At 39.4% G+C, this 21,306-nt stretch overlaps 2 protein-coding genes across 4 annotated transcripts in view; one reads left to right on the top strand and one right to left on the bottom strand.

Annotated features, from left to right (window-relative positions):
- matr3l1.1 (matrin 3-like 1.1) lies at positions 1–17,114 on the top strand. Of its 3 annotated transcripts, none has more exons than XM_049586378.1 (23): positions 1–167; positions 1,152–2,404; positions 2,556–2,617; positions 4,568–4,606; positions 4,763–4,836; positions 4,929–4,960; positions 5,059–5,181; positions 7,013–7,138; positions 7,385–7,501; positions 8,269–8,393; positions 8,482–9,008; positions 9,293–9,383; positions 9,485–9,666; positions 9,751–9,986; positions 12,249–12,327; positions 12,458–12,483; positions 12,566–12,694; positions 13,074–13,204; positions 13,287–14,124; positions 14,320–14,428; positions 14,597–14,718; positions 14,827–14,869; positions 16,937–17,114. In XM_049586378.1, the coding sequence occupies exons 2-22, from the start codon at positions 1,181–1,183 to the stop codon at positions 14,857–14,859; spliced, it is 4,425 nt and encodes a 1,474-aa protein (XP_049442335.1). In that variant the 5' UTR covers positions 1–167; positions 1,152–1,180; the 3' UTR covers positions 14,860–14,869; positions 16,937–17,114. The 3 variants fall into 3 exon arrangements, with proteins under 3 accessions (XP_049442335.1, XP_049442336.1, XP_049442334.1); XM_049586379.1 differs by lacking the exon at positions 16,937–17,114 and having other exon boundaries at positions 13,287–13,421; positions 13,452–14,124; positions 14,827–14,962; XM_049586377.1 differs by lacking the exon at positions 16,937–17,114 and having other exon boundaries at positions 14,827–14,962.
- The window catches only part of matr3l1.2 (matrin 3-like 1.2), a 20,047-nt gene continuing 13,665 nt past the window's right edge, over positions 14,925–21,306 (bottom strand). Inside the window, exons 17-21 of the mRNA XM_049586418.1 lie at positions 21,170–21,300; positions 18,152–18,437; positions 17,942–18,068; positions 17,150–17,265; positions 14,925–16,728 (exon numbers count right to left, since the gene is read on the bottom strand). Coding sequence (XP_049442375.1) covers positions 16,666–16,728; positions 17,150–17,265; positions 17,942–18,068; positions 18,152–18,437; positions 21,170–21,300 — 723 coding nt within the window. The 3' untranslated portion in view covers positions 14,925–16,665. The remainder of the gene's footprint in view (positions 16,729–17,149; positions 17,266–17,941; positions 18,069–18,151; positions 18,438–21,169; positions 21,301–21,306) is intronic.

The following is a 21,306-nucleotide window of genomic DNA, read 5'->3' on the forward strand; positions in this document are numbered from 1 at the left end:
AAGACGAAGAAGGACGTTACCTTCAGTCGGTTAGCTTGTCACAACGGTCTCGACATTTCTACATTTGTCTTCGTTTAAAACAGTATTTTCACCTGTGAACGTTTTACTTCTTCTCTTTGTGAAGCGACTGTGCGCTTTCTTTAACACCGCTCCGTGTTTGATTTAAGGTAAGCACCCGGAGAAGACATTGTTCTGTCGGTTGTTAGCCGCTAGCTAACTGTGTTGACGCTGGATACGTTAGCTTGGTAAGCAAATGCTGTTAGCCTCATTCTAACAACAGACACTGCTGTTTATATGTATTGATCGACAGGACTACTCTGATCGACAGTTATTTACCCTCTGAAAACCTCAATCAACGTGTTGTTGGGGCTTAAAAATTTTATTATTTAACCGTGTCACATGCAATTTGTCAATGGATCGATTGCAGAAATCAGTTTGCATCTATTTGGATAACTGATCTATCCTTTCAGTTGTTTTTCCAAGCAGAAAAAAGTAGAATATTTGATGGTTTCAGCTTTTTTGATGTGAGATTTTACTGCTTTTACTTGTTTTAAAATTAAAATACACGATTTTTAAAGACAGTGTTACATTACAATGCTTAATATTTGAGAATTTGCAAAAAAGACCAAGAGATATACTGATCAGAGCATAAAGAATTAAGTGTGAAAAAGACAAACTAAAAAGTGATGACATAATTTTTAAACATATATTTGGCATCAAGGTATTTAGAGTTTGTTGCCTTTCCAGCTCTCCAATAGTAATAGAATATCTTCACATTTTAGACTGTTAGCTAGACAAAGTCACCTTCAGTAAAACTGTGATGTGCATTTTTCTTTTTCTCTTTTCATCTGCTTGAACTCTAAAGATGGATGTTTAGTTTTCGTTATCTTGGTAATCCACTTTGGTCAGAAGTTTAGCAAATGATTATGTATTGTTATATGATTAATTCATTTTTTCCTCTCGACAACACGTCTCAGATGTTACAAAGATATTCTCAGGTATCCTCTCTACTTTTTACTCACATGAACAGCTCATGTTCCTGTGTGTTCATGTTTTCAGCTGATTTTCTCTCAGGATGAATCGTCATCTTTTTAATTTTCTGTAAGTCAGATTTCACATCTCCTGTCTTCCCTGACACCTTCTGTCTGCAGGAAACGCCCTGAGCGTTTCTCCTCCCATCATGTCTCACAACTACCCGTACAGGCGGCCGCCGTCTGACTCCGATCGCAGACCTGACCCTGGACTGTATGGCTCAGCAGACCGCCGTCAAGTCTCATCGGACAACGACTTTTACAGGCCGCCTCAGGATTCCTTCGCCTCGTCCCACCCGTCTTCCTCCTCCTCCTCGTCCTCTAGAGGAGCTCAGTGGACCCAGGATGGCGCTCTCGGCATCCTGAACAGCTGTGGTCTGGAGCCAGGTGACCTGGCTCTGCTGGCTGAGCTACCTGAAGATGTCCTCACTATCGAGTCCCTGCCTCAAGTCCTCAAACAGATAAAAGGAAAGAGGGCCACCATCAGACCTTTTCCTCCCAATGCTCCATCTCCTCCTTCCTCCTCCTCCTCTTCGTCTTATCTCCCCAGCTCCTCCCGTCGACTTGCTCTCAGCCCTTCCACCGGCGACTGGGATCCCCACAGCCAGCCGCTTCAGTACCCTTTGGACCATGTGACACCAGATCCTCTTTCTTCTGAGCTGGACCGCTGGGGGAATCCCAGGACCTGCGGCTCTGTCAGAACAGACCCACCGTTGTCATCATCGTCCTCCAGCTATGTTGTGGACTTCCACCACAGACCAGGACCTTCTGAGTATGGTAAGACAGGCAGAGATACCGGTCCAGTTTCCTCTCGGGACTACAACCATAGACCAGCATCCTCTGATTTTGGCAAGACAGCCAGAGACTCCACTCCAGTGTCCCCTCAGGACTACAACTACAGACCAGGCACCTTAGAGTATTCTAAGACGAGCAGAGACTCCACTCCAGTGTCCTTACTGGACTACAACCACAGACAAGGACCCTCTGATTATGGCAACACGAGCAGAGACTCCGGTCCAGTTTCCTCTCAGGACTACGACCTCAGACCAGGACTCTCTGACTATGGTAAGACAGGCAGAGATACCGGTCCAGAACGACCCTCTTTCAGCTCAGCAGGAAGAAACAAAAGAACTCGTCCTTCCCGTTTCTCTCAGCCGGAACCAGCCGATCACAGGTCAGCTCCTCCGCCTGAAGAGCTCCATCCAAAAACTCAAGTTGGGCACCAGTCTGAGACCTCGTCCACCTGGAGCAACAGCAGCTGGTCCACCGCCTTGATGCCCTCCAAGAAAAAAGCGATGGACTTTCACGGGACATCTCCGGCAACGTTCCCGTACTCATGCTCTCTGTGTGATATCACTGTGATGTCAGAGAAGGTAAGGAAACCTGTCCTCCTCCTCGAACCTCTCTCTTCAGAGTCTGATGGGGGGTGGGGGTGGGAGGGGTTTCTGTGTGGATGCTGCAGCTATCAGGTGGAATCACTCGAGTGTTACAGAGTTATATATGCCCCTTCTTCTTGTTTTTCAGGTTTGGATTAAACATATAAACGGGCCTCATCATGCGGACGGACAGCTCACCCTGCTGCAACAGTAAGTTTCTCTCTGGCTGCTGTTTTTACACACAACAACTTTAATCGCAGGGCATGACTGAGTTAGGCCGCACTGTTGTGGTCCTGCTTGACTTAGCGAATCTGATTCCCTTATTGAATCCCATTGTATCTCATTCATGAAATGTGAGCAGAATGAATTTGTGTGTATTTTAGCATTCATCAACATGTTAGTAGCTCTGATCTTTTCGTACGTGCTAACAAAATCTACACCTGCTTCTGACTGCTTGTAGTGCTTGTGTAAATAAGATCTTGCACATAAATATTGCTTGTCATTATTAGAAATTACAATTTTTATTCATATTGTTATGTTCACAATACACAGACGCCTTTGAAACATGTAGGTTAAACATGACAAGAGATTAGAAATAAAACACATTTAGCTAAATTAGTTGATATTTAGCAGATTTGAACTTCTTAAAAATGTGAATGAGTTATTTAAATAGACTTGAAACAAAACTAGAAAGCACTGTTCTCTGAATAAATGAAATAACAAACTAACACGCTCCTCTTCTGCTCTCTTTATGCACCACAGCCCCAAATTGCATGTCATTTTTATTTCATTCAATTATCACAGACGTTAACATTTTTCCAAATTGAATTTTGGTTTAAAAAGACCTGTGGATGTGGGAAAGCATCTCGGCTTCTGTCTCCGCTCACACCGGGCAGTCGGTGAATCTGAATCTGGCAGAGAGTTGGAGGAAGACGGCTTGGTTTTACACTAGACTATCTTACTTGTTGTTAAATTTAATGGTGGGTTATTGCCGACATTAGACCGCCTGTGTTAAGATGTTTTAATAGTGGTTTGATTTTACAGCAATGACAAACAATGCTGAGGCTCAGGGCAAACTGACAGAGAGGTGCAGAGGTGCGCTCATCTGCAGCAGAGGACTGTGACGACTGAGTTTGTTTGCATCAAATTTCATGTCGAACCATTTTTGTTTAACTTTTACGATGGTTCTTACAACAGAGAACGCAGAGTTAACGGCACCAGTTACCTCCTTCGAAACCTTTGATTTACCTGTCTCTTGTCACATTACTGCTAACAGAAGAAAATATAATGTTTTTCTCAACCCTACTTCACCTAAAATATCTTCAGTCTCAGCGTCGGAAAAGATTTTCTTTCTCTCTGTCTCTTTCTCTGTTTGATCCGTGTTCGCAGGTCGACAGGATGCACCTGTCCATCGTAATTATCACCTCCATATATGGTGGTCACTGGCTATACATGGGCAGGGATGTATGCTAATTGCTGACAAGCGAGAGTGCACTGTCAGTTTATGATTTGATAGGCATTCACAAACAATATTTGTGCCTGTGATCGAATTAGAGTTTTCAATGGCGTTTATGAATACAGAGTAGGTTTTTAGTACCAAGGTTTTTTTATGTGCAAATCTACTCACAGATTCATGAATGAGACCCATTATGAGTAAGGTGTTATATCAGCTGGTGAACAGCGTCTGAAGAGTACAGAACTGTAATACATGCCACCGATTGACCTCCCTGAACCCATAGTTTCTCCAATATCCGGCAAAATGTGCAAGAAAAAACATAGAAATTAGTTTAATTCAACGATCTTTTAGAGCCCAAAAGCAATTACAACAAAAGGAGTAGAATGAGTTTACATTTGTTGTTTGGACCTGGCTCAAGTGGCAAAAGGAAAACACACCATGATCAAATGCTAACAAAAGATTGGGGAGTCAGAGAGGGAAAGCTGCAAGCTGCACCCACACTTAAAAAACCACTCACTCAGGTGTTCCCAATGTCTCTAACGACCCTGTGCCTGCTGAGAGAGCACAGACAGGTGAATCACCCAGCATGCAAGATGACACCACAGAGGTCATCACAGTGTGAACTGAAGATTTAAAGTTTTGGGAATTTATTTCTTGATAATCTCTGGTTTTGTTTTCAAAAGTCTGTCATGTCTCTTCTGCAGGTTTCCTAACTGGGACTGTCGCATGGAGACAGTCATCAGGTCAGTGTCGCACAACATTCACTATAAGAGGAACCAGAACACATTATGAACTGATGCAGTGTGGTTCTGTCTGTAAATACTGTGGTGTCTCTGTATTCAACAGCTTTTAGTTATTACAGATCAGCATCTTAAATAAAATCTCCTTTGTCATTTAAGGGTGGAAGACCAATCAGAGAAGAGGAAAGATGAAGGACAACCCGCCCGGCAGACAGCCAATCAGAGCTCTAATAGTAAAGACACCTTATGATTTTCTGTTATTGTTGGCCATGATATTATTGTCCTCTTTACTGCACTGACGTGTTATTTTCTGTGTGTTTAACAGAGCCACAGCCTAATTTAAAAGTAGAGAAGAAGGTAAAGAGATTAAAGAAGTCGGAAAGCATTAAAGTTCAGCATATCTGCTCCTGTACAAACCCTGACGTAACGAATATTTTGTGTGTGTTTCCCGTCAGACTGCAGACAAAAGTAAAGTGGTGTGTGTCAAGTTTCCGGCTCAGTCTGTGGACGAGGCGTACCTGAGGAAACTGACCGAACCGTTCGGGAAGGTCGTCAAGATCCTTATGTTCCCATCTTTAGTGAGTCCTCGTTTCTTTTTCACACAAGACTGTGACACAGTATTATACAGTAAAAGTCTAGAATCAGCTGTTCTGTTTGTGTGTTTCCTCTTTCCTTCAATAACAACTATTTTAACTGTATAATTCAGACATCAAATGTTTTGGTCCAAAAGAAGAATGAAGTGATTTAAACTTCCTTTTAGTCGATGTCCCCACAGTGCTACATGATAGGGGAGATTACTGATGGAACTTGGATTTCAAAAAAAATTTAAGACCTTAACTCACCAGACTGTACGACTTAGAAAAATGACCTTCAAGTTCTTTTGGCGTCTGCTGACGGCCGTGGCTAGAGGCATTATGTTTTTGTGATCGTCTGTCCCATTCTCATGAACGCCATATCTCCTCATTTGGTCAAATACTGAATTGGTGACGCTAATCTTGGGTGTCCATTTTGAAGATCTTCTGTGCTGCTGGGTTGCAGCATTGTCAACTGTCATGACTTGAAGCGAATGTGGACAGATGAAAACTATCTATACTTGTCCGCGGCAGCATACAAACCACAAAGCTGTATTTCTACTTTTAATGAAAGTGTTTAGCCACATGAAAATCTGTAGTTCAGACTTGACCTTTGACCCTTATTTGGAAATTAAGGTACTCTGTCTTTACATTGTCTGCAGACATGTACATTTGTCATGCAAATGCAAAGACTTTAACTTCCATTTGATCTCTCACTTTGTTGTTGATTACAGTAAACAATATACTGTATGATATTTATAACTACATATAATATTAAAACTATAAAGTTGGAATATCTAAACTATATATTTATAACTACTCTAGAGTAATTAGAATCTTGTGACAAATCATGAAACTATTATAATATGAATATGTCAATCAATTCTTAGTTGTTCTTTTTAACCACTTTGATTGTCTTTGATGGACATCGACTTATTTGGCTAAACTAATATTTGTATTTAATTAAATCAAAACTGTACAATATTACTACACTGCCCTCAAAGTTGCAAGTTGCAACACCAAAACTAGTAACTTCATGTGTTGGTAATCAAAGCTTTCTAAACAGATGTTCGTGATGTCACACGAATTTGCCGCAGTTTCTCCAGATTTTTAATCGTAATGGCAAAGACAACCCACCAGTTTCCACAAAGCAAAGGTCTTTTGCCTTTGTGTGCTGTTTTCCTTTGGGCCCTCTGCAGTCGACTCAGTGGTTAGATTGAAGAGGTTTAAACTGTAATTTCTCAGTCCACAGTACGTTCAGCTGATATTCCAACAGTGCTGACCCGAGACTTAACCTCTGTTACTGTTGTGAGGTTTGAGGAACCCTGTTAATTCCAGCTTGTTAGAGGCATTATTGTGCTCCTGACGCTGACGTAGGAACCTGTTCCTGTTTAATTTTGCACACATGTTGATGCTAAGCTTCCAGTTTCTTTTGCCAGTGACTCCTGATTTCTTCTGCTCTTATTCACCTGTTCACCTGGGGTAATTGTTTCTTTCTGCCCTTTCAGTTTTGATCATTTTAGGATAGAAAATGAAATAAATTAATGACACAAACTTGATTACGCATTCATATGTTGTCTTCTCCACAGTCACTTAGGTATAAACATTGCTGTCATGTGTGTAAAGCTGGAAGTTAGCCGAATGTAAGATATATTTCAAGGAGAATGTTATAGATAAAAAAACTAAATTGATTTAAATGAAAATTAAACGTCATGCAGGCTGTACATAAAAGCTGGAAGAATCAGCTCCTTCAGACAAACATGCAGCTCAGTGCAGCATAACTTCAGTGTGCACTACATTTATGTTGTTAAAAATTAATCTGTTGTGAACCCTGCAGGCGTTTGTGGAGCTGGGCTCCATCGACCAGGCAAAGGACTTGGTGAAGTTCCACACAAACTATCCTCCAACTGTGAACGGAGAGCAGATGGAGTTCAGGATCTCAAAGACCTTTAACTTTCTCCAGGTAGATATTCATCCACCCACTGCTCACTCTAAAGCAATGCGACAGGCAGATTTCTGTTCCACCTCACCCAGACTGTTTGCAATTTGTGTGTGCACCATTAAAATAAGACCTGATTTCTGAAACTTCATCCTACAAACTCAGCTATAAGCCAAGAGATGGATAGAAAGCACATAACACTCGTTATTAAGTATGAGTGAATAATAGTCACAGTAAATAGTAAATAAAGTCATCTGTTTCTCCTCACAGAGTTCTCGGGTGGTGAGTTTCACTCCGGCTCCAATAGGAGAGGACAGCCAATCAGATCTGATAAGCATCATCAAACGCTTCGGCTCGCCACTCTACACTTTGTTCCTGCCGTCCAAGGTGAGATACACCAAACTGGTTCTGTTTTGTCTGTTGTACTGATGCATTGATCCAGCTCTTTCTAAAACCAACGTCTGGCAGTTTGACCAGCTGAGTTGCAGGTGACGCCATCAGCTTGAGCCGAGCTCAGACCGGCCAGTTCATACTGCTGCTACTTTTCTAAAACGGTTTTGTTTCATTGCGAATCATTGGTCTGAACTGGGGTTTAGAGACAGTAGGAAGAGGAGGAAGGACATGATTTTTTCACACACAGTCAGTCTCATGTTCTTCTTTCAGATTATAGTGAGTTTCAGCAAATATGACAAATTTTTTTTTGTCATAGAAGTCACCAGCTGTACCTTTTTAATCTGGTAACACCATGACAAACGGTACAAGCTGTTGGGTAGTATTTGTTTTGGTACACGGGTTCATTGTGATGTCTAGTGTTTTTACTCACTCGTAAAGCTTTGGTGGAAGTTGGTGAAAATGATCTTTATATGGTTTGTTAATTTTTCCGGTTTGTCATGAGCTTTAGTTGTGTAGAATCATGGAAACACTCACACTTTTTTACACTCTGTTAAAATCTACAATACATTAAATCAATCAGGATTTAGTTTAAGATGCACAAAATATTCAACTAAACATATGTTCACTGAAAACATTTTACAGCTAAACATTTTTATATCTGGAGACAGTCAAGTCCTTTGTTGAAGACAGTATGATCTTTGTGGAGTACTTGTACCTCACTGTAGCACCACATTGAAACATCAGTTGTGTTGATTTTTCAGGCGTTTGTAGAGATGAAAAATACACCTGATGCTCAGAAGCTGGTGGATTATTACTCCTCCAAAAACCTGAGGATCAACAATGAGGTCATCCAAGTTTCCTTCTCTGGAGAATACAAGAGCCTCATGTGAGTACGACGGACCTGATGGGTTGTTTTATCATCTGATTCTGATCCACAGATTATTGATTGATGTGTAATATTCCTTCTTCTACAGGCGAGTCACTTCAGCAAAGAAATTCGAAGAGGAAACAAGTTCGACCAAGAGGTCAAGGAGTTTGAGCCGAGAGAAGGAAGACAAGACAACAGAGACCAAGAGGAGGAGGAGCAGTAAAGACCGAGAGGAGGAGGGAGAGAAATCCAGCAGAGACAAGAGGACCAGGTCCAGATCCAGAGAAAATGATGAGAAAAGGACCAGAACAAAGTCCAGGTCCAGAGAAAGATCCGGCAGAGACAAGAGGACCAGGACCAGGTCTAAATCCAGGGAAAAGTCCACCAAGGAGAAAAGCTCCAGAACCAGATCCAGGTCCAAAGAGAAATCTAAAGAACACTCCAGAGAGAGGAGGTCCAGGTCTAAATCCAGGTCCAGAGATAAATCCAGCAAAGAAGAGATGACAACCAGGTCTAAATCCAGAGAAAAATCCATTAAAGAGGAAAACACCAGATCCAGATCCAGATCCAGAGATAAATCCAGCAACGAGTCCAGAGTAAAGTTGGAGGCACCAGTGAAAACTGAGACACCTGGTAAGAAAACACAACACGATGAACAGCAGAGAAACGATTATTATTGTCTTTTTGTGGTAAAATGGTTGGACGACAAACTATATTTTGCAAGTGGGCAGCGCTCCACAGAAAATTGGAGCTCTTCACAGCGCTTCCGTGTGCAATGTAAGCCCAGCGTTACCCATGAATCATCCTGCAATAATGTGAGCTAGCTAACCCACGCTAAATCACTGTGCCTCCAAATGTGTGTTTATCATTAAAACAGGATGTTTAAATATATTGTGATGATTGTCTTCTCTCCCCAGACTCTGAGTCCAGGACTGATCCTGATCCAGCGCCTGTCAAAGACATCAAACCTAAAGCTGAAGTAAAAGAAGAGCCTGGAGAGGAAGCAGAGTGAGTTTTTAGTATCAGTCAAACAACATTTAAACCACCTGCTGATGTTTCTTGAATTTTGTATTTCAAGAAAGTGAAAATGTGACTGTGATCACCCGCAGGTCGTCTGCAGACGAGAGCGACATCGAGGGGATGGAGGTGATAGGAGAGGATGGAGAGAGTCTGGAGGATGAAGACCTGGAAACTCTGGATGACACTGATGCAGAGGAGGAGGAGGAGAAGGAAGAAGACAAGGTGGAGGGAAGCGACTGTCTTGCAGAGAATACAGACTCACGTGAAGAAGGTAAAAATGAAAACTAAACTGTCCCTGGAAGAGAAAAAAAAACAGAGACCGATTTTTAAGCAGCTGTTCTGATGTCTGTTTCAGATAATGAGGTGAAAGTGAAGAATGAAGAGGCTGGTGATCAGGAGATAGAAATAAAGCAGGAGAAGATGGAGAAGGAGAAACCTATAAATGAAAAAAGGGGAGAAGAGGTATCCATGAAGACAGAGAGGGAGAAACCCATAAATGAAAGAGAGGGACAGGAGGAATCCATGAAGAAGGAGGAGAAAGAGTCAGAATCCAGCAGTGGAGCAGAGGAGACTCAGCCAGAGGAGGACAAGGTAGAGACAACACACACTTCTTTTAAAAATGAAACATCGTACTTTGATATAGAGTAATGAAAGACATGGTGATGTGCGCAGGTTATGGACTGTCAGAACCACATGATTCAAGAAAAGAACAATAATATCAGTAACAGTAATACAAAAAATGATCAGCTATCTGCACACTCATTCATCTGCCCTGATATGTGCTGCCAGCTAGCATTAGCTCCCAGGCTACATGACAGGGGCAGACTAAAAATAATGGCTGCTCAGTCGACTGTCGTGGCTTCACCTCCTATAACTGGGACAGATGTCACAAAGAGATATGGTCTGTAGTGTGAGGCCAATCGACCAAATGAATGCATGAAGGCCAACAAGAATAATATTGCTAATGTTACCGTTACTGTTGGTCCCCTTCCTTGTGCAGTATAAACTCAAGACATCCATGACAGCGACGCTGCAGCGTGTCAAAACACTGTGAATGTTGTTTTAAAAAACAAAAGAACAGCAGCAGATGCACATCCATAGGAGATGCTCAGAGTTCGGATAAAAAAATAACCTTATTTTCGGTCTGATTTTGATGCAAAGATTTGTTAATTAGGAGGAATGTAACACAACATGAAAGTGAAAGCAGTGCTCTGTGTATTTAAATTTGAAAGTGCAATAAAAATATTGTGTGCCTAAAATCAAAAAATAATCAGGATCTCAACATTGATCAGAATAATGATGATTATCATTTTGGCCATAATTGTGCTGCCCTAGCACTCAGTATAGCGACACAACACCTACTTATCATCTTAAGACCCATTCACAACTTTATGAAAGAAACTAATTGTTTTTATTAGCGGACCCTTACTGACTAAAAGTCCATTCTCACTGAGGGCGAATATCCACGCGGATTATTCTCACGGAAAAATATAAAAGCTGAGTCCATGGGTTCTTATGGAAGTTTGCACACCGGGGCGGAACTTTCGTGCGGTGAAAAAAGTTTCCGCCCAGACTTTGACCCCCGCGGAATTCGCCAGCAGAACTACACAGCCGGGCCAATGAAACTGTTTGTTTATAGTGACGTTGCAATCCAGTCAGTCAGGACAGTATGGGAGAAAGGTTGATAAACCTCGTTTCACAGCACCCCGTCCTTTCTGATAAAAGACAATATGAACAATGAATTAAAGGACAGCGTCTGGCAGTCCATTGTCCAGCTTGGTGGCTGCGGTGAGAGTGGTAGGTGCTAAAGAAAGTTGATGTTGACGTTTGTTAAACGTTAGCTTGCTAGCTTGTTGCTGCTGCTGCTGCTGCTACTCCTCTCGTCCATGTTCACCCACACCTGTTCACACTGCGCGGAATTGGAACACAACAATGCGAAATTCCGCACCGCGTCCGTACCGCACCTGTGTGTATGGTTTAAATGCGGAAAAGCGCTGTGCGAATATTCCGCAAATCCGTCCCGCATTTCCACATCGTGCAGTGAGAATGAACCTATTACGTTATTTTTAGTATATTACAAATACAAATTAAATTTTGATAGCCTACTGGAATAAAAAAATCAGTCACTTATTAGTCCACTAGATACAGTTTGCTGCAGTAAAATGATTGAAGCGAGATGAAAAGGCTGGAAACTGTAATTTTGAAAGATAAAACAGATGCTGACAAAGTTTTCATGTGGGGAAATAATGAGGACAGCTCATAATGTGAAATAATGTGCAGTTGAAATAAAGGTCATAAATCACAGTATACTGCAGTATGTTGTCGTAAAACTCCACACGACACAAAACATTTAAAATCAATAGCATTGTATTAATTGTATTATGAGTCAAGTATTGTAACGATATCATATTGTGGGGCCTCTAGTGATTCCTATGTGTTTCAAAGGCAGGGAGTCAGCACTTTTTTTTTTTTTTTTGTCTTTTTTGTTTACCATGCAGGTAAATCTGAATGTGTTATACTTTGGCGCTCCTGGTTTCAGTAAAATAAACTTAGCAATTGAATTGTGGAGAATCTAACAAAGCTAACGATGTGTAGCATGTCCATATTGAAATAAAGTTTAAACATTTATATTTGTATGTGATCTAAACGGCTAGCTAAAGCGAGTAGTCGATGACCTGGTGGGCTTTAAGAGGTTTTCTATCCAAAGAACCGGAGAGACACGGTGTCTAACCTGCATGTCTTTGTCAAAACACTAATGTCTGGACTCCAAATTATTAAATCACTGATACCAGATGATGTTAAAGTATCAGATACTGGTCTCAGCAGTCTCCGTCCTGTGTGTGTTGTCTCCAGGAAGAACGAGATTTCCCAGTAGACCTGGAGAACTGCATCACTCTAGATGAACTGGGAGAAGACCAGTCTGACGACCAAGGTAAACCTTTGAAAAATGAAATGTACTGTACTATGTGAATAAAATTCATTGTATCATAAAGTGTAATATTTAATCCATAAATAATGTTTTATTCATTCCTGACTGATTTTAATCTTCTGGTTTGTTGCAGATGAAAAAGTCAGTGATGAACCCAAAGTAAGAAGGAAACATTAATCTCCATAAAAATATGTTTTGTTGGTCAGACATGTTGTTGATGCTTTATTTTGTTTATTTGCAGTCTTCGTCCTACCGAGTGGTTTACTTCGACCACCTCCCGCAGACTCACTTCAGTGACCTCGACTTCTTCAAGTTGGTGAAAGATTTTGGGACGCCGGTGCGCTATTTCCGAGTCCCTGGACGCCAAAAGGTCAGAAACTGAGGAGGGTTTGTTGCGATGCTCGCTTCTAATACAAACATTTTATCATTCTGGTTCTTGCACACTGGGTCCTAAAGATGAAACCTGAAAACATGACTGTTTCATTTAGTTGAATTTAGTAGAATGAAGCAGCCACCGGCTGGAAAACTACGAACCGTATCACTGTGTCATAGACTCTGTTTTCCTTTTAATTCATGTGACTTGTGAAGTTGATAAAGCCTCTATAAGTGAAGACATGCTGTGAACCTTAAAGCATTTAGAAATATAATTTAGACTCTGCACTTCTTAACTTGTGTTTGACACTGTAGAGACTTCAGGGATGTTTTCAGCTTGACGGCATCTCTTCATCTTTAGTGTTTGTGTGTTTCAGGGTTTCATTGAGATGTCGACTTCTGCAGAGGCTCTGAGAGCTGTGAATGAGCTGTCCTCTAAATCTCTCACCATCAATGGCTCCAAAATCTACATCAACATCTCTAACAGATACATGAAACTGTCCAACGGGTAAGACTTGCCAAACTATCACTTGTTCTTCTGTTCACCTGTCAGATTTCTGTGGGCATTAATCCCAAACTTGTCTTCACAGTCGGTCAGTTCAGATGGCCATGGACAAAGAGAAGAGGAGGAGTGAGAGATATAACAGGGACGAGTCTGAGGAGAGGAGGTCTGAGGGGAGGAGGGAGTCCTCGAGGAAGACTCCAGAGAAAAAGTCAACGTCTAAAAAGACTCCAGAGAAAGATTCAAAGTCTAGAAAGACTCCAGAGAAAGATTCAAAGTCTAGAAAGACTCCAGAGGAGTCGGTGTCCAAAGTGGCCAATAAGAAATCTTCAGAAAAGGAGTCTGCATCCAGAAGTTCTCCAGAAAAGAAGCCAGAAAGGGAGTCAGCTGTCAAAAACGGGTCAGAAAAGATCTCCAGGACAACACCAGAGAAAGAGTCAGCCAATAAAAAGACTTCAGAAAAAGAGTCAAAAAAGACTGAAGAGAAGAAGGACTCAGCTGAGGAGGAGTCCGCTGCTAAAAAGGCTCCGGAAAAAGAGTCTCTGTCTAGAACGCGTTCAGGAAACAAGACACTAAAAAGAAAAGGGACTCATGAGAACGAGTCTGTGCCTGAAAAGACAGAGAAGAAGACAGATCCCACAAGTGATGAGACTGCGATAAGACAGGAGCTGGAGGAGGAAGAAAAGTTAGAGATCCATGACAAAGAAGGATCAGCAGAGAAGACTCCAGAGACGGAAGAGTGTAAAGACAAAAAGACTCCAGAGACGGAAGAGTGTAAAGACAAAAAGACTCCAGAGACAGACGAGTGTAAAGACGAAAAGTCGCTTGAAGTTGAGGAGGAGACATCTGAACCAGGACCAAAGGATTCAGAGAGTCTACATCAGCCAGACTCTACCAGCGATCCTCCAAAACCACAAACTGAACAGGTACATCTAAAGACCTGCAGCATGTTGCAGCTGCTGAGTGTAAATTCAGATGTAGAGCAGGAGCTGTAAAGCCTGGATATTCTTACAGACATGCATTTGGTTCAGTTTGTATGTGCAGTAAACTGTATACATATTCATTCTGCAGGTCAGAAACACAAGATAAAAGCTCATTAATGATCTTCGGTCTGATTTTAGAAAGCTGCTGATGATCAGCTGCAGGACTCAGAGGCACCGCTCCAAGTGCAACAACAGCCTGAACCTGCAGGGGGCGCTGCAGAACTGCAGACACCCACCAAACCTGTTGGTAAGAAAATGCCCTGTTTACACAGTTTATCTGACCACCATCACTATCAGTGTGTAGTGTACACTGTAGAATGGTGTCTAGTAGAGATTGGATCAGGGCCAATCAAGGTATGTCGAAAAATTGTGTTCACTGTCCCCTCACTGTGTTGTTTTTTTAATATTCTCCCAGGCACAGAGTTTGTCCGACCGGTCGTCGGTTACTTCTGTAACTTGTGTCAGCTGATCTACGCTGACGAGGACGAAGCCAAACTGCAGCACTGCAGCACCCTGACGCACTACAGGAAGTACCAGGTGATTAACGCTGATATAAGTTTTACTAATGACTGCGAGTGTTCATGTCTCCTGTCAGCTGGTTTTATGATGCTGATGGTGACAGAAACCTCTTTTGTTGATTTCCAGGAGAAGACGGGGAAAGATCCGTGGGCGAGCTGAGCGCCTGAAGGTGAACCAACACCTCAAGAAACACCAGACTGAACACACATGAACACTTTAACTCATTTATTATTCTAATTTATTTACACTTTCTTCTTTCTGTTCCTGCTCAAACATTTGCTCTTTAAGAGTTGTTTTAATTTAATTTTTCTGTAAAAGATTCAGTGTTTTGCTAAAGGACACTACAGCAGGGTTTGAAACCTGCTACGGAAACACTGGGGGCACGTTATTCCTGTTAGTCAGCTGAAAGTGAAAATATACACTGAAGCAGCTACTTTGTAATTCCAGAAGTTTTGTTCATTTATTTTTATTTTGAAGGACTGTAAAATGACTCAGTTTGAGACTTCACTTAAAAACAACCAACTCATTTTCGGAAACTAGTTTATTTTACAAAACATAAACAACAAAAATTCAGAAAACAAAGTTCAACACATCCAAAGTTTGTTCTCTGTGAGGGTGTTCATTTGTGAAATTTAAAGTTTAAAACTAAAGAAACACAAAAACTGAAAAGTAAAATCCAGTCTGTGTCGGACTTTTTCCCTAACCAACAGTGTATCCATCCCCCAGTGTGCCTGGGCTTGCTGGCACTCAGCAGATGGGTACACTGTCATTTGTCAAGAAATAGATCCAGCACCACGGTGCCACAAACCAGATGTCCATTGGTACACTGCAGAGGCGGAGCCACGCTAACCTTTTCCCCCCGTTTCCAGTCTTTATGCTAAGCTAGGCTAACCGGAGTAGAAGAAGAGCATTTCCCCAAAATATTGAAACTCTTCCTTTAATCAAAGACGTTCCATGTAAAGGGTTGTTGGTGTGTGATGTAATCATTCCTCCTGTTCATGTTTCACTGATTCATCTTTTTATTTTAGTGACTATTTGGTCACAAAATGGTGAAAAATGCCCTAAACCCAAATATTAAATTGGTTTCAAACTTAAACTTTTAGTCACTCAACAGAGAATTCATTAAACTACTAATAATTAGAATAAATTCCAGCATCTAAAATGCAAATTTTTGCTGGTTTCATTTTGTTAGACAAAAGATTAAAACGATTGTGACTCAGATTGATTTACAAATTTTTACATTTTATGGATCAAACAATGATGAAATTAAATGCAGAGTCTAGAATCAGTTTATGAGCAAAGGAAATGACGTTAAGCAGCAAATGTTCACTTCAGAGGATACAACAAAAAGATTTGGCATGCATGTTGCTATTTTTCTTCCGGCATCTCTACAGCTGGATATTTGAGGTCTTAATCAACGTTACTAAACACACCAATGACTCTTTACATGGACGTCTGAACATCTGAGTGTTGGACTCAGACAGATTTAACTCTACGTGACATTTTAGCTCAGTGGTTCCCAACTGGACCACATTACTCCTCAGTCATCAGTTCAGGTCCAAACAGTTTAATATATTCATTATAATACTTGTGTTTGGCGTGTGGTGGAGCTAGATTGCTGTCTCTGTTAAGTAGCTGTCCAGAAACAGCAGGAAACTGCACTCCAAAATAGAAATTGACTGTACTTAATTTTTTAACACGTTATGCGAGTCACTTGTGGTCCTTTCAGAATAGACCTGCGCCCCACCAGCTGGAAACCACTGTTTTCGGTCAACTTGAGAAGCAGACAAATTTCAACTCCCCGATGAAACTTTTTAGTCAGTGTCTTTACCATGACAACAGCTCTGAGAGCTCACACATCTGTGTTTACTGGCAACTTTAAGTCTGAACAACTACCCACAATTAAAACACAAAGTTACAAAAGTCCCACTTCCACTCTTCCTTAGATGAAATGAGTTTAGTTATCTACGCAGTCGTCTTCTTCCCTTTCTTCTTCTCTGCTTTGGCCTGTTCCTTCTCCAGATATTTCTGAAACACAACAGGAAACATTCGGTTACTTTCTTTTGTCACATCAGATTATTTAAGTTTGCAGATTCCGTATGTCCACATGTCTTCACCATGAATGAACAGAGGAGCATCGGTGCTTCGGAGGTCTATCAAATATGTTGAGTCTTTTGTAATGTGAAAAATACATCTGCAAATAAACTTTGTCACTCCTGTTTTATGTCTGTTTCAGAGACAATCTCTGCTATAAGTTTTGGAACTACAGTTCCCATAATGCTTTATGGGATGTCAACAGTAAGTATGAGGTTGACATGGGTTCAGTCAGTCAGCTGTGAGCTATAACTAGTTTTTAACCTGTATTTGTTTCCACTCAGACAAACTGTCTGAGTTAGTGGGCGGAGCTTTGCTGCAGCTACAGTAAAGTGTGGGCGGAGTCATGTCTCACCTGCAGCTTGTCGTAGTGCGCCTGGCTGCTGCAGTGTGTTTTCTTTGCCATCTCTTCGTTGGAGTAAAACAGGAAGCAGACACGGCAGTAATAACCCATCTTCACATGTTCAACACCTGGAGAAAAAACATAGAATGACAGTTTTTATTTTCACCGCTGAAACTAAAGAGCGTCTCTGTTTTATTATCACAGTTTTCAATATCTGGGGGTTATATTCACGATTCCTGCTTGAGTTCAGAGAAACCGTGTGTGGCTTTAGTATGTGGTCCGAGAGTGTTTCAAAGTATTTTAGCTGTAAAAAATGTCTGAGAGATTATTGTTCCAGAGGATCCTGAGTCAGAAAGAGATGCTCACAGTCAGCTACTGGAGACGGTGAGCCTCATCACATCAGTGTTTTGGGGGGGAAAAAATAATGGTAACAAACTTCCATGATTTTATGGTGGCCTATTTTTATACCAACTACAATAAATATGTAAATGAATGAGTGGTTTAATTTCCATCTCCTGCTATATAAAGAATCATCGAGCTTTGTTTAATCAGCTGGAGGAAATATCACCTGCTGATGGGGTTTAATGTCAGATACTAAATACTGATCAATAATTGAGTGTTTTTGAAGTGTTACATCTGTGACACAGTTTGTTAAATGTATAAAACAAATGTATGATGCAATTAATCAGTTTATCTGTCTGTAATTTAATGTGTTCTTGCGCTCCTGTCCTTTTCTTTTTCCTAATAAATATCGAAGTGAACACATAAATGCTCCGTCACAGAGTCTTTGTTCTGTTTTCTCACCGATGGGGTTGTTGGGGTCGTGGGGGGGCAGCGGCAGAGACGCCACAGTGGGTTTGTTTTCAGCAGGCGGGGGGGCCTCGGTCTGTCCGTTCAGACTGGTGGATGTCTCCATCTCTTCCTGTTCCTCCTGCAAACACAAGACAGTTGCCTTTGGGTCGGAGTTGTTTATAGAACTCGAATAATTTCAGTGTTAATAAAACTGTGACTCACATCCTGGGAACTCTTCTGGTTCTGATCTGAAACTTCCGGAATCTTCTCTGCGGAGTTTTCTTCTCTCTTCTCATCGCTACTCTGCAGCTCTTCCTCCTTCTTCACCTCTACCTGCTCCTCCTCTTTCTCCTTCAGTTTCTCCTCTTTCTCCTTCAGTTTCTCCTCTTTCTCCTCCTCTGGTTTCTTCTCCTCCTTGGATTTCTTGGCTGGAGGTTCGTCAGAATGTTTGGAGGATTTTGGTGGTGTGCTGCTTTTTTCTCTCTTGGCTGGGCCCGGACAGTGATGTCTGCACAGGGAAGAGTTTCAACAGAGCGTTTAGTTCAGAAAAAGAATATGGAAAATATATTTTGGGAAAAAGATAATAAGATATGGAAAAAATTATGTTATACTGTTATGCTGAAAAATGTCATTGCAAAAAGTCCTTATACAGTATGTCAACATACTATACTCTGACATTTTTCCCATGAGATTTTTCAACATATAATACTATGACCTTTTTTTAAATGAAATTTTCAACTATACTATGACTTTTTTTGCATCAAATTTTTCCACATACTATACTATGACTTTTTCCATGAAATGTTTCGACATGCTATACTATGACCTTTTTTTAAATGAAATTTTCAACTATACTATGACTTTCACGTGAAATTTTTCGACATACTATATGACTTTTTTCTATGAAATATTTCCACATACTATGCTATGACTTTTTTTTTTTTTTTTTTGCATGAAATTTTTCGACGTACTATAATATGACTTTTTCTAGGAAAATTTTCAACATACTATAGTTTGGCTTTTTTTTCCATGACATTTTTCAACATACTATACTATGACTTTTTTTTCCATGAAATTTTTCAACATACTATACTATGACTTTTTTTTCATGAAATTTTTTAACATACTATACTATGACTTTTTTTTCATGAAATTTTTTAACATACTATACTATGACTTTTTTCCCCATGAAATTTTTCCACATACTATACTATGACTTTTTTCCATCAAATTTTTCCACATACTATACTATGACTTTTTTCCATCAAATTTTTTCCACATACTATACTATGACTTTTTTCATGAAATTTTTTAACATACTATACTATGACTTTTTTTTCATGAAATTTTTCCACATACTATACTATGACTTTTTTCCCCATGAAATTTTTCAACATACTATACTATGACTTTTTTTTCATGAAATTTTTTAACATACTATACTATGACTTTTTTCCCCATGAAATTTTTCCACATACTATACTATGACTTTTTTCCATCAAATTTTTTCCACATACTATACTATGACTTTTTTTTCATGAAATTTTTTAACATACTATGACTTTTTTTTCATGAAATTTTTCCACATACTATACTATGACTTTTTTCCCCATGAAATTTTTCAACATACTATACTATGACTTTTTTTTCATGAAATTTTTCCACATACTATACTATGACTTTTTTCCCCATGAAATTTTTTAACATACTATACTATGACTTTTTTCCCCATGAAATTTTTCCACATACTATACTATGACTTTTTTCCCCATGAAATTTTTCCACATACTATACTATGACTTTTTTCATGAAATTTTTCCACATACTATACTATGACTTTTTTTTCATGAAATTTTTCCACATACTATACTATGACTTTTTTCATGAAATTTTTCCACATACTATACTATGACTTTTTTCCCCATGAAATTTTTCCACATACTATACTATGACTTTTTTCCCCATGAAATTTTTCCACATACTATACTATGACTTTTTTTTCATGAAATTTTTCCACATACTATACTATGACTTTTTTCCCCATGAAATTTTTTAACATACTATACTATGACTTTTTTCCCCATGAAATTTTTCAACATACTATACTATGACATTTTTTTCCATGAAATTTTTTAACATACTATACTATGACATTTTTTTCATGAAATTTTTCCACATAATATACTATGACTTTTTTCCCCATGAAATTTTTCCACATACTATACTATGACTTTTTTCCCCATGAAATTTTTCCACATACTATACTATGACTTTTTTCCCCATGAAATTTTTTAACATACTATACTATGACTTTTTTTTTCATGAAATTTTTCAACATACTATACTATGACTTTTTTTTTTTCATGAAATTTTTTGACAAACTATACTATGACTCTTTTCCCAGGATTTTTTTTCGACATACTATACTATGACTTTTATACGTGAAACTTTTCAACATACTGTACTATAACTTTTCATGACATTTTCCAAAATTCTATACTAGGACTTTTTTTCATGAAATTTTTCAATATACTATACTGACATTTTTCACGTGAAATTTTTCCACATACGATACTTTGACTTTTTCCATCAAATTTTTCGACATACTATACTATAACTTCTTTTCATGACATTTTTCAACATACTATACTATGACTTTTTTACGTGAAATTTGTCGACATACTATGACCTTTTTTCCTGATTTTATTTTGACATTCTATACCATGACTTTTTATTCATGAAATTTTTCAACAAACTATATACTGTGACTGGTTTTTAAATTAAATGTTTCAACATACCATACTATGACGTTTTTCGACATTCTACACTATGACTTCTTGTCATGAAATTTTTCAACATGACAATTTGGCTTACTATGACTATTTATCAAATATTTAGACATACTATACTATGACTTCTTAATGAAAAATGTCATAGTATAGGATGTCACAAAAGTCATAATATAGCATGTCAAAGAATTTCATGAAAAAAATATTTTTCATGAAAAAAATCATGGTATAGTATGTTGAAAAATATGAAAAAAGTCATACTAATGTATGTTGAAAAACTTCATGAAAAAGTCATAGTATACTATGTTAAAAAAAATTTATGAAAAAAGTCACAGTATAGTATGTCAGAAAATTGGATTGAAATGGGTCACAGTATAGTATGTTGAAAAATTTCAAATGACCTGATCCGACATTTAGAGTAGTGTGAGTAGTTACCACAAAAGAAACTCACCCGTGTTTGAGCTGTCTGTATTTCCTGCTTACGTAGACCGTCAGACGTTTCCCATTGAATTTGGGTGGATTCAGTTTGCAATCTTCAGCCATTTTCTCTGCATCCTCGGCTTTCTCCATCTCAATGAAACACTGAGC

The sequence above is a fragment of the Epinephelus fuscoguttatus genome, linkage group LG9 (assembly GCF_011397635.1).
Source record: "Epinephelus fuscoguttatus linkage group LG9, E.fuscoguttatus.final_Chr_v1".
NCBI classification, from domain to species: Eukaryota; Metazoa; Chordata; class Actinopteri; order Perciformes; family Serranidae; genus Epinephelus; species Epinephelus fuscoguttatus.

Coding starts and splice junctions, on each gene's coding strand:
- matr3l1.1 (XM_049586378.1), top strand. CDS start 1,181: ATGTCTCACAACTACCCGTACAGGCGGCCGCCGTCTGACTCCGATCGC. Junction 9,009..9,292: donor AGTGAAAACTGAGACACCTG/GTAAGAAAACAC, acceptor TTCTCTCCCCAG/ACTCTGAGTCCAGGACTGAT. Junction 14,429..14,596: donor GACACCCACCAAACCTGTTG/GTAAGAAAATGC, acceptor ATATTCTCCCAG/GCACAGAGTTTGTCCGACCG.